At 52.9% G+C, this 12,697-nt stretch overlaps 1 protein-coding gene across 3 annotated transcripts in view; it reads right to left on the bottom strand.

Moving 5' to 3' along the window:
• Positions 1–12,697, bottom strand: part of LOC122363888 (calpain-A-like) — a 46,466-nt gene that overhangs the window by 27,908 nt on the left and 5,861 nt on the right. For 2 of the 3 annotated variants that reach the window (XM_043333695.1, XM_043333696.1), the window contains exon 1: positions 3,790–4,679. The exons of the other annotated variant lie outside the window; for it this stretch is intronic. In XM_043333695.1, the coding sequence (XP_043189630.1) occupies positions 3,790–4,098 (309 nt within the window). In that variant the 5' untranslated portion in view covers positions 4,099–4,679. Of the gene's footprint in view, positions 1–3,789; positions 4,680–12,697 lie in introns of those variants that run through there. 3 annotated transcript variants of the gene reach the window in all.

The raw sequence follows: 12,697 nt of genomic DNA, 5'->3' as shown, positions 1-12,697 counted from the left end.
ATCGTTTTTAATGCAAATGACATGGTCTAAGGATGGCTTTTGGTTGCCTCTTTGTTTGTGGTAAGCTAAAAGACGCAAAATATGTCAGTAGGAAGTTATTCTTACGACCTTTAGTGACTAGACCGGGATCCCGGGATCCCGGGATCCCGAAATAAAAACTTTCGGGATCCCGGGATTGGCAAAACGTTCCGGGATTGCAATCTCTACTCCCGACAAATCATCGACGTCACTTGCTGATTGTGCGTCCAGTTAGCGATGGACATTGGCTACAGACTGGTAGGCCTCAATCACCCTCAATCGTCGCGAATGGTCACGTGCTGACTAAATAATGAGACGTACCCGTATCGGAGACCTCTATGTTGCGGCGTTAGCCGTCTCTGTAGGAAGCGGGCTCTATAGCAAAAACTATTTTGTCTACAGAAAGTAGCTAATGTGGAGCATATTTCTACCAGCCATGGCAACCACGTAGCTCAGTTACGAGCCAATTTCAGCGTGCCTTTAAGCAAGAGAGCCTAAAAACGTAAAATTTAGGTGAGAACGAACTTATGGGACACCCTTTACAATGGAACAAACAATCATGCAGACCATTCACTCAAATGTTTTGGGAAACCTTTTGCCTTGTTTGATTCATTACAGTGTGCTTCATAAGGTAGCGAGACTGTCTCAAATAGCCCCACCGACTTTCGGTATATCTGTTTTCACGTCACCGGGGCTATGTACAAAAACTTACTTTCAAAATTTTACTGTCGATGACTTTAAAATGGTCCTTGATGATCATCCCGTCAGTTTGAAAGCTATGGGTCACACCATATTATGATAGCCTTAGCATATAGTGATGCAATTTTATACCCTACCGAAATGAAGTGTCCTACGAAAAAGGAAAAGATTGAATATAAAAGTCATATAACAGTCTTTGAAAAAACAATTTATGCCAAAATGATCAAAATTCAATTTCCAAATGCATGGCGTTTAAAAAATTATCTCTAGCGTGACCGATTTTCTTTAATTTCCTTGCAACTAAAACTGTCTCAAATAGCCCCACCCTATGGGGCTATTTGAGACAGGCTTTAACATAAAAAATAACCTCAGTCATTGTTACTAGCTGAACCAAAATACACCTATATGAAAGAGCTCACAGAGAACTACATTTTTGCAATTTACATGCTATAAGAAATATGAGCCGTCTTAAAGGGAGAGGCAAAAAACTGTAAAATCCGTTTCAAATAGCCCCACTTTACGGTACGTCATTTGTGCCGGACTTCAAAAACTAAATTTAATAATTACCTACTTAAAAAGCATCAGCCGCCTCACCTCACTACCATAAAGCTAACTTTTCCCTGTCCGCACCTATATACATCCCCTTCTCAGACCCAAATCGTTTCACCCCAACAAATAGCGCCTTTACGTATTCTGGTCACCGTCGTGTTAGTCCGCTCGACCCATCTCCGGTTTTGCCCTCCTTTCCATATCGGTCCCTACCCGAGCACAAAAGGAGCCTGACCCCAATCGCCCCACCATCAGTCTGTCGCAAAGTGACACACGGGTGTGGAAATTCTCTGAAACGTGTCGGTTTTCGCTCTAGTGGCCCTTTGCTTCAAAAGGTTTCACCGGGTCATTGGGAGCAGTGGGATGTGATACCCGACTTTCTCCATCAGATCAGACGTCTAAGGTTAAAAGACGTTGTATATTTGGGTATTTATTTCTAGCGTTCACATAAACAGCTCCAGCTGAGCCTGTTATTTTCTCTTGCCTAAATCAGCGCTAGTTTGGACTGGAAACATGCAGCCTCCAATGGAACGAGATTACACATGTTCACATCGCGGTGAAAGAAGAGAAAGTACAATGGGAGACTGGAACATTTTTCTAAGACGGTGAAATCCAAATATACTACCTTCGTTATTACACTCATCGCAATATTTTTTCATCGCTTGTTTTCCCTCCCGGCAGCCCGTCCTACACTGGGTGTATTAGTTCCTCAGTTAACTCGCACTCGTTTAATTGTCGGAACGCCTCTTGGATGTAGGGCATTGTTTCTACTTGAATATTTGTATGTTGGTGACCTTAAGCCCTAGTGTAAAGACAAAGAAACCAGACTGACCTCCAGATGATGTTGAAGACGATGCTTGAAGAGAAGTGTGCACAAATTTTCGGCCCTAGGCCATCCTCAGGTGATGAGGATGGCTCCCTCTCATCCCCTCTCATCACCTGAGGATGGCCTAGGGCCGAAAATTTGTGCACACTTCTCTTCGTCGTCTTCTCCTCATCATCGTCGACTACAGCATCGTCTTCAACATCATCTGGAGGTCAGTCTGGTTTCTTTGTCTTTACACTAGGGCTTAAGGTCACCAACATACAAATATTAACTCGCACTCTGCTATTTATAGCTCGTTTTCAATGCTCAATTGCTCATTCTTGTCAAGATCTCGCTTTTATACGACATGTTCCTCATTCCAGCCTACGCAGTATGAGTCACACCGTCATGAAGCAGCAGGTATCTGGCCACCAACTCCCATTGGGTCTCTGGTGTCACGCCATCATCGAATGCGATCTCATGACGTCAGCACCCTACCGGATTTGTGTCCGGGTAGCATGGCAGTCTACGGTGGGGTGGGCAGGAGTAAACGAGGTAGCCTGCATGATTCAACGTATATTTTTGGCAGGCAAACTGGTTTACGGATTGCTCGTGATTCAAACTTACCTAATATGCTTCAGAGTAGTGCTAAGCTACCGAAATTCCTTCAATTAGACGTTCTTAGTGAATAGCTCCTACCTCCTACCTGAGATTTGCAATGCTATCAAAACAAGTGTGTAAGAGCCGCCTATGTAATGCACTATGCAGCCCGACACGCATACCAAAGTTACACAGCTCTTTGTATACCTAGACACAAGGAAGCCGGTGCCGCTGAGCGAGCCTCTAACCACGTGTTGCACAATAGATAATAGTCACGTTTGTCCCACGTGCGACACAGAGAAGCTGCACACCGAAAAACGACCGGTCAGGTCACTGAAGGAGGTTAAGGTCATGTGAGCTTTTCTCTCCCAGATATGGACTGTCGACTCACGACTGCTTTGTTTTGGTGCGGCTGAAGGAAAGTGTTCTAAAAACGCATGAGTTTTAAAAAAGCCTTTTTCTCGATGAAGCTTCCCTCACGGCTTCGGAAATTTGAAACAATTTGTTTATGAGGTTTCGTGTCGCCGGACCCATATCTCTGCTTGAGCAGAGTCATGTAACTAGTATCGTGGTAGTGGAGTGGGAAATGTGCGACATGACAGGAAGTGTGATACATTTGGCCTTCGTTGAAGTGATTGCTGGATTGAGGTCAAAGGAAATCGATCATACCATGCCAGTCAGTGGCGATACGAATGTAGTAATGCCGCATGCATAGTCAGTGCGAGGAAATCAGTCTAATTTGTAGTCTAGGACCGACTCACGCGATGAGTGTAACAACTCCGTTCGGGGTCATTCGCTATTCATCATTCGGTAAAGTATTTCATTATCCTTTGCAGGAATGCACACAGAGTAAGGAACATGGCAGTTCACTGCGCTGCACCACATCAACTCTCTCTCTCTCTCTCTCTCTCTCTCTCTCTCTCTCTCTCTCTCTCTCTCTCTCTCTCTCTCTCTCTCTCTCTCTCTCTCTCTCTCTCTCTCTCTCTCTCTCTCTCTCGACCCCGACTCCCCAGACCACATCCTGGTCTGACACCAGCTCACCCGTCAACTCCAGCCTAACGCCCCCCTCCCCATCTCCCTCTGGCAGGCAGCCAGACCTCCCCGTGTGCCCAACTCACCGGCTGAACATTCCTCTTGCCCAGCTGGAAAAGGTAGTCCGCCTCATCCACGATATCTCCACGGTCGATCCAGCGGCAGGAGCACAGCTCCTCCTTCACAGTGCTACCGCTCTCCTCCTCAACATCGAACGGTTTCAGCGGTTTGACCCGATACGGGTCGTAGGCCTGACCCAGCGTGGAGAGGGCGTGCCCGGTGATCAGGTACGGGTTACCGGTGCCGTCACTGTGCGGGGCCTGGTCGTTCACCAGACGCTCCAGCTGGGTCTCCGTCGACGCCACCGCGTACGGGTTGTAACGCTTCTTCGGCATGCTTGCAACTTGTGCTGCGGTGCGTTAGTCCGTTCACAACCGACTACGCAGCGACACTGCGTGACACTGCAGGGAACGCTAAATTCACAGTCATTTCACCGAAGGTCGCTGGCTGCACTGCTGCGCTGCTGCAATGTCAGCGGACGCGGCTCAACTGACTATCCACTCTGCACGTATCGGGGCGGTCAGGTGCCTCTGGCTGCGTCACGGACTTCCCGGGGCTTCCGCAGCCCTCTCTGTCCGCCCCACACGCTGCTCTGTCCGCCGTAGCCGTCACTCGGTCACGGTCGACACCAGCGCGGAGTACGCTCACTTTCGCCCGCGCCGCGGCGTGGGCTCGCCCTCGGAGTTCGTGGGAGAACTAAAAGTAGACCGGCGCCAGCCCGCGGCGTAGCCCCAGCGGCGAGTAAGACGCGCCCCGGTAGTGCGTCGAAAACGACGAGCGGTGCGCTCCACAGGTGGGGAGTGTATAACTCGGCCGCGACGGCGGCGGCGGCGGCGGCGGCACGGAGCGCGTCGACTGGAGACGAGTCAGGCCGGCCCACGAGAGAGGCCCCAAATCCAAACAAGTCCGACCGGTGGCACTGCTGCTTGAACTGAGCCCGCACGCCGCAGCACGGGTGCACAGCCGGTTTGATCGTATGTACATTCGGTGACGTCATCCCACGTTTGACGTCATACCTGGCAGCTGTGCGCTGTCCTACCGCACTGCGACGGTTGACTCAGGGTGGTGTATGACGTCAGATATAAAATAAGGCTTGAGAATAACTGACAAATGTTGAGGCCACGCCATGCCGTATGTATGGTAGTTATAAACATCCATATGTCGCACACTGAGGGAGAGAAGGAGGGTAGAATCAGGGAGAGAGCGGGAGAGGGTGGATCGATGCCAGCTAACGACCGCCCTGCCATCTATCACATCGTGGCTGGGGTATCGGTGTCTCACATATAACCGAACATCCCTGGGTCAACTGCCTAGAGCTTATCCATATTCATTTCATGAAATTCAGCCGGCTGGGTTCGGGATTTGTTCCTGAAAGTCGAGTACCTCACTGACGCCCGTCGCTCTGCGGGAAATATGGGAGCCCCTGGCCTGGCCAAGGGCCAATGTAAAGACGGTCACGCCTTGCAGCGTTGGTAGAGGGCGTGACGGGGCGGCTGGGGAGGCGGAGAGTGTTGGTGCTGACTGCTGCCCAACAACGCTTAGCAGATGATCGCCAAGCTGTTCATCAACCAACAGCTCAGACACTTGACTGGATAGGTGTGTGAGTACAAATTGGTGGATGAAGAAAGCGGTACATGTCGGTATAGATGTTATCTATCCACCCAAAGGTGCGCTTATCGCTGAACAAATTTATTAATTTACAATCCATAAATTGACAAAAAGCTCTGGCGTGACAAAAAAAATCAGAGCATTTTGGCAAGGACAGTCTGTTCGAACTTATTCTTATGAGTTAGTTCGGTAAGGGTAGCCCCCCCCCCCAACCAAAGAGCACTTCCCGTTTAAACGGTTCTGTCTCCCTCAGACCATTTGTAAACTCAGAGTCCTCAAAACCTGGTGGATGTCTTTGGTCTCCAATATACGAGTCAGAAGTGACAATTGACATAAAACTATAGTAACGGAACGGTCACGAGCAGTTTCGCCATCTAGTTTACCACCTACGGGGAGATCCCAGATCCTCTAAGTAAGAACCAGAACCGCCTCCATTTTCTTCATAACTGCCGACCCAAAACAAGTTAATGGTGCTTTTGCGAAGAGAAGTGGCCGTTCTTTGTCTCGATTTCCAGCGGGAACTCCCGGTCTCGCGGTACCTCACTGTGCCAACCATCAGCAGAAAGACGAGCTACGGGAACCGCTCTGGAGCGCCCAGTCTATTTGGCCGGCATTCAAGCGCACTTCAGGAAACCAGCTCATCTTCCCGGTTGGACAAGCCATCCCAGTCATGGATGCTTCTGTTAAATTTGCCAGGATATAAGCTACGATTTTTTGGGTAACGCGTGAAAACAGATAAAACAAAGTAAATTGCTTTGCACTTATATACGAAACCATGACGTGTGAAACTTAACCCTCGCCGGCCGAGGGGGGGGGGGCGGGTGCCGCCCCCCCCCCCCATAGGGTTTTTTTCGCGATAGCTCCGACCATGCTGGCGATAGAGAGCTGAAACTTGGCATACCTGACCTTTAATCCAAGCCGGATCTTTTGACACCAACCGCATTTTTGGGTCAGGTCAGGTCACTGACCTATGACGTCATAAGTGAACCTCTGCACGGTCTTCAGATGTCGCAACTTCGCAACGCCCTCACTGCCAGAGGAGATGTCACAGGGAAATGAAACTTGCAGGATCTAGTATCCATTATGAGTCCCACAACTTGTTTATCTCGGATTTTTCCTAAAGGTCATATGAGGTCAGGTCATTTTCGTGACCTCACCATTATAAGTCAATGGGGAAAAATTCAAGCTGCTATTCTGGCGGCGGGAACGATCTCCAACTATCTCAAGCACACAGAATCGTGATTTGATGCACTCCTTGCAAGGTTAGATGCGTCACTTTTGCAATGTTGACCTTGCGTGACGTCATTTATGACGTCATCAACGTCAAATTAGTTTTTCGTCAATAACTCTTGATCAAATTGAGCTAGCGAGTCGGGAAAGGCACCAATGGACTCAGAAAGGCCTGCCGAATCGAATGATATGCGACATGACCTCTTTCGACCAACTTCGTGACCTGGGGGTGCTGACCTGACCTTGACCTGAGGTCAACACCCCAAGTTGACCTGACCCGGACAAAAAGTATATCATTCGACGCGCCTGAGCGAGGCGAACACGATGCTGCCAAAATCGGCGCTCTGCGGCCGTTTTTTGCGAAGTTATTCACCAAAAACTGCACCGTACCCTGGGGCACTTGACCTGACCTCAGAGGTCACCGGTTGACCTAGGACCTTAAAATCGGGTACCAATCTCTTCGTCTCGTAACGGCGCACACGCTCGTTTTTTCCGCGACGCGCTAGCTCCACCAGGGGCGAAACGGCGAGGGGGGGTCGTACCCGCCCCCCCCCCCTCGGCCGGCGCGTATGTAGAAAACCAATAGGTCCGGCGAGGGTTAAATGATGTGTACATGTACGTGAACGTTCAACGTGTAGCATCGCGTTCATTAAAATAATCCAAATTACATGTGAACGGGTTCAAGAAACTATCGAAAGGGAGAACATAAAGCAGTTCACACTTGCTTTTGGCAGTCCCACTGGCGGATACTTGGTGCATCATGGGCAGATACCCACCGTCTGCAGTCTGCACCACCCGAAACTGATCAGGACATTAACAGTTTTCCTCAAAGAAAATGTAGTAAACTCCTTATGTCCACATTGCCGTTGTATTGCCAGCTGTCTCCGTCGCGCGCCGACCCAGACTGGCCGGGGGTCGTACGTGACCCACCTTTTATTCAACAGGCTACGAAACGTCTAGAACACGCCCAAAACGAGTGCGAACTTGCACAGCAGCGACGAGGTGACGGAAGGCGCCAGCTTGGCGGCCTACGTGCCTTAAATGACATATCTTAAATTTACAATTGCGCTGCGCGTGCCGCCGGCCGTCTCCTCCCGGCCCTGCCCCGCACAATGCCATATAACTCATCCCGAGCCTGGACGGGGCGGCGGCGGCGCCGCAGTGGCACGGCGGCCACAAGATTCTAATACACTCCCCCCTGATCTACAAATCATCGTACTGGGTCAGAACGGCAGGGCGTCTCTCCCGCATGCCGCGGCGTAGAACTTCAGCGTACGTCACAGGGGGCACATTTTCCCCGTGGCTTTCGTGCGCACACTCTCGCAAGATAATTGGGCCAGAGTCGTCATTGTCATTGTTCGGCGGCTCAGTCTGGCCACTCTCCGGACTGGGAACGAAAGCCAGTCTCAGATCTCTCACGTGACGGGGGACATTGTCTACTTCCACACACTGCGCCGACACTTGTCGGGTGACTGTTCCTATGGAACTTGGCACATCACACCGGCGACTAGGGTCTCTGATCCATACCTTATCGCCTACACTGAACATAGCACACTCACTCTCTTCGCACTTTTCCTCACTCTCCACGTCCGGCACTCTCAGTTTGTAGTTGAACAGTACGTTGGCAGGACTAGAGTTCAGGTCATCACTGCAGGGCATCACATTATAGCGGTAGACTGCTTCCGCCACTGAGCAGCCTTTGCGCGCTACGATTGTTTTGACCGACCTATGGTTTCTCTCAGAGACACCATTGCCGAACGGCGCATGGGCAGCTCGGTACCGGACGCTGACACCCCACCGGCTGACGAACTCGTGGAATGCGGCACTGCGGAATGAGGTGAAGTTGTCCGTCAGCAGCTCCCTCGGAGCGCCGCGCTCCAGGAATACCGACTCCAGAGCCGTGATGATGCTGTCGGTGTCCTGTCGCTTTATCCGCCGCCAGATCGCGTACCGAGACGGACCGCAGTCAATCAGAGTCAGGTACAGCTGATCGTTTACGTGACAGACGTCCATGCTGACCCTGTCCCAGCATTTAGTCACGCTCAGCGAACCATGTGTCCACCGCTGGGGCGCTGGATCGATGGACTGGCACCTTTCGCACTGGCTAACGACACTGCGCACCTGGTGCCTGCTCACAGCCGGGTCGTGCTCCCTACACAGGCGCAGCGTTCTCCCGATGCCTGGGTGTCCGCTTGTTTCATGGATCCTGACCACATCCGGCGTCGAGAAGGCAGCGCCGCAGACCTCAGGATCGCTTTGTTGGTTCAGCCACTTCTTCGGCACTCTCGTCAGTGCGTCAGCCCTGTTGTCCACTGACGAAACGCACTTCACGGTCAGCTGGAGGCCGTACTCATCTCTCAGACTCTTCACGGTCTCCAGGCGCCTTCTAATCAGCATTTCACTCGCCGCCTTCGTCTTTATCCGAGCTCTGCCGGAGAGCGCATCTGTTAGCCAGTGATAGACCGTTTTCGAGTCCGTCACGACAGTCACTTTCTTCAGGTTCCATGCCAGGGACAGATTGATGCCACGCACAACAGAGTCCAGTTCTGCAAGGTTCACGTGTGTCTCGGGATTTTTCCGAAGCCAGCAGGCGTCCTCAACGATGCTGCCTTCCATCTCCAGGACGGCTCCTGTGGCGAGGGAGCTGGCATCCACCCACACGACTCCCTCATCGCCGGTGACATCCCAGCGACCTCGTGCGGGATCGGCCGTTTTCACGCGCAGCAGCGTTTCCATGACCATTTTCTGGAGTTCTGGGTCGGTGATCTCGTCATCCCAGCCGTCTGTCGCTGCAGTGGCGCGTCTTTTCAGGTAGGATGCGGAGACACGCAGCCAGCCACACACCGGGATCTGACTTGTCAGACGTCCGCACAGCGAGAAGACCTCTCTCCTCGTCAGCTTTGGCGGCGGCTGTAGATCCTGGTTGTCCCGCTTCCAGAACAGTCCTTGCCGCTCCCCCCAGACTCGAATGCCCAGGACACGAGCACCTTCTGACACCTTCTCCGGGGATTTGCAGGTCAGACCGAGCGCCTCCAGATGACCCTTCACCTCCAATGCAGTAGCGATGTTTTCATTTACGAGTATGTCGTCCACGTAAGGTGATGTAGCGGTGTGCACCCTCGGGTCACGTTTCAGGGCCATTTCCAGCACCTTTCTCATCACCATCGGTGCGAGACTGAGCCCAAAGCCAAGTCTGCTCAGACACCACCGTCTGCCCTGGAACACTACAGTCTGATACGGCCACAGCGATGCGTGCACGTGGATCTGCAGGTAAGCGTCTCGCAGATCTAGGAGAGACACGTTTCGTCCACACCGACGCCACTCACGGATTTTTTCACTGCAAACATCCGCGTCAGCTGTATGCGGGTCCAGGTGCGTATTTAACTCCCTGAAATCCATGACGGGACGCACTTTGTCCTTCTTCGGTTGGATGACCGCCATGAGCGGGATCGTGCCTTTGACCCTCCCGTGCACGCTCTCATCTTAAGGGACGAGCCATTGATTCGCCACCCACTTGGAGAGTTCTCGCTCGTATTCGTGTCGGGCTTCTGTTGGAATCGCGTACTCCTCTGCTGTATTGTGCAGCTGCTCGGGCTCCTTTCCTCCACACCATTTCCACTCTACCGACCACTTCTTTTCTGTCTCATCAAAGCTCACCACAAAGTCCTTCTCGTCGGCTCGATTAGCCGGTGCGGCCGCCGCCGACGCACCCAACACCGGATCCCCCTTACTACTGTCAGCTCGATTCACTGCTGCAGCTGCCGCCGCTGCACCTGATGCTGGGGCCGCCTCACTGCTCGCCTGATCATGACTCACCCGTGCAGTCGCTGCCACTGCACGCGACACCCCAGTCCTCTCACCATCACAGCTGACCCGGTCACCGGGTGAGGCCACTGACGCCGCTATATGAGACACCGCTGCCTCAACTCCGAATCTGACTCGGTCATCCGAACTCACTGTAGCGCCACCCAGTGCTCTGATACCATTCATCCCGAGGATGAACTCAAACCCCAGTGGCTTACGTGCTACGACGAGCACATCTACGGACACTGATTCACCGGACCGCAGCTGCACGCGTGCCACGCCTGACCCCTCACACCAATAACGCCCTCCACTCACTGTCATCACGCTCACCGGGCGTCGGTTCCACCTCCGACAAACTGACACGTGAGCTACACACTGGCTGCATCCTGTATCAACCAGCGCTTCGCAGCTCGCTCCGTCCACCGACAGCTGCGCGACTGGCAGCGCCCCGTTCACTGGTCGACAGGAGAGGAGGCTGGCGCTGATCTCTCCCCTCCCGCGTCGTTTTCCGGACACGCAGAGGCGATGTGCCCCTGCCGGTTGCAGTTGTAGCACCTCACGAGGCTCCGTCCACCACGGGGGCCTCCACGGCCCCGCTGTCCGCGGCCTGCCGTGCAGTCGCGGGCGATATGGTTCGGTTGCCCGCACGAGTAGCATTTCATTGTGGCCGGGAGTGCTCCAGTCCTTGTGCCAGCGGCGGCGGCCGCGGTGTTTGTTTCATCGTCGGCTAGCACGGCCCGAGCGCGACCGATTAGCTGGCTAAACGGCATGTCCTCCATCCGTGATCCAGCCCGGAGCGCACGGCGTGCTGAATCTGGCAGTTTGGCCACGAAGGCACAGGCCAGGCTGTCGTCCGGCATACCTCCGAACAAGCCAGCCAGCCGGCGCAGCTCAGAGACGAACACGTCCACCGTCTCACCTGGACGCAGCCTTCTACGTTCAAATTGGTCGTAGGCTTCAAACCGATCCGAAGCAAACGCCGATGTCAGGGCCCTTTTGATGTCCTCGTACTTTTTCTTCTCATCTTCTCCGAGCTGTTGATATACCGCAAACGCACCACCAGTGAGTCTCAGCGGGACGACGACGTGCAGTCCCTTGATGCCGCGCAGCTGACACACAAGTTCGACCTTGTCCAGCCACTCGCACACGGGCTGCGACACACCGTCAAACTCCGGGATTAAGCGGAGATCAGCCGCAGCGTCCGAACCATCACAGGTCTCCTTCTCGTTCCCCATCACGTCAGTCTTCCAAGGCCGAAATAGCTTGTAGTAAACTCCTTATGTCCACATTGCCGTTGTATTGCCAGCTGTCTCCGTCGCGCGCCGACCCAGACTGGCCGGGGGTCGTACGTGACCCACCTTTTATTCAACAGGCTACGAAACGTCTAGAACACGCCCAAAACGAGTGCGAACTTGCACAGCAGCGACGAGGTGACGGAAGGCGCCAGCTTGGCGGCCTACGTGCCTTAAATGACATATCTTAAATTTACAATTGCGCTGCGCGTGCCGCCGGCCGTCTCCTCCCGGCCCTGCCCCGCACAATGCCATATAACTCATCCCGAGCCTGGACGGGGCGGCGGCGGCGCCGCAGTGGCACGGCGGCCACAAGATTCTAATACAGAAAATAAGATACACAACTTTCCCCGAAGTCGTCGAGAAGCGAATGAGAAATCGTGCAGGATTATGAGAGTTTTGCAGCTCGAATATTTTTTCATAGCCCTCAGGGGCGTCTGCTCTCGCAATCATAACATTTGCTATTAACGAGCATTGGGCAACGGATTCAAGTTGAAATTGGGGCAGCAACTTGCGCAAACTTCAGCAACCAGACCGCCCAGGCCCATCCGCATGGGTTGAGTTAACCCGCGCACCGACGGGGGTCTGCGCCAACTTCGCACCGACGGGGGGGGGGGGCGGATGACCGCCCCCCCCCTGAGATCTCGAGAACGAAACAAGATAGCGACAAGCGGTAAACGGCATCGGATACGCACGGTCAAGATCTACAATTTTTACTAAGGTCATTTTCAGGTCAGGTCAAAGATGACGTCACAGGGGTCGAAAAAGTCAAAATGGCGGCGCTAAATATGGAGAGAGTTTTTCTCGAATAACTTTCGAATTAGTCAAGATAGGAACAAACTAAGGGCATCATCGTGATCCTCTCGTCAATCCGCATCGAATGATATATATGTTGACCTCGAAAGGTCAAGGTCAAAGGTTGACCTCAGGTCACGTGACCTCGAGGTCATCATGTATATCATTCGATGCGTCTTGACGAGCTGAACACAATGAGACCATC

The sequence above is a fragment of the Amphibalanus amphitrite genome, unplaced genomic scaffold, assembly GCF_019059575.1.
Source record: "Amphibalanus amphitrite isolate SeventyFive unplaced genomic scaffold, NRLGWU_Aamphi_draft 000646F_arrow, whole genome shotgun sequence".
NCBI lineage: Eukaryota > Metazoa > Arthropoda > Thecostraca > Balanomorpha > Balanidae > Amphibalanus > Amphibalanus amphitrite.
The sequence above is the reverse complement of the archived record's forward strand: the minus strand, read 5'-3'. Positions and strand labels throughout refer to the sequence as shown.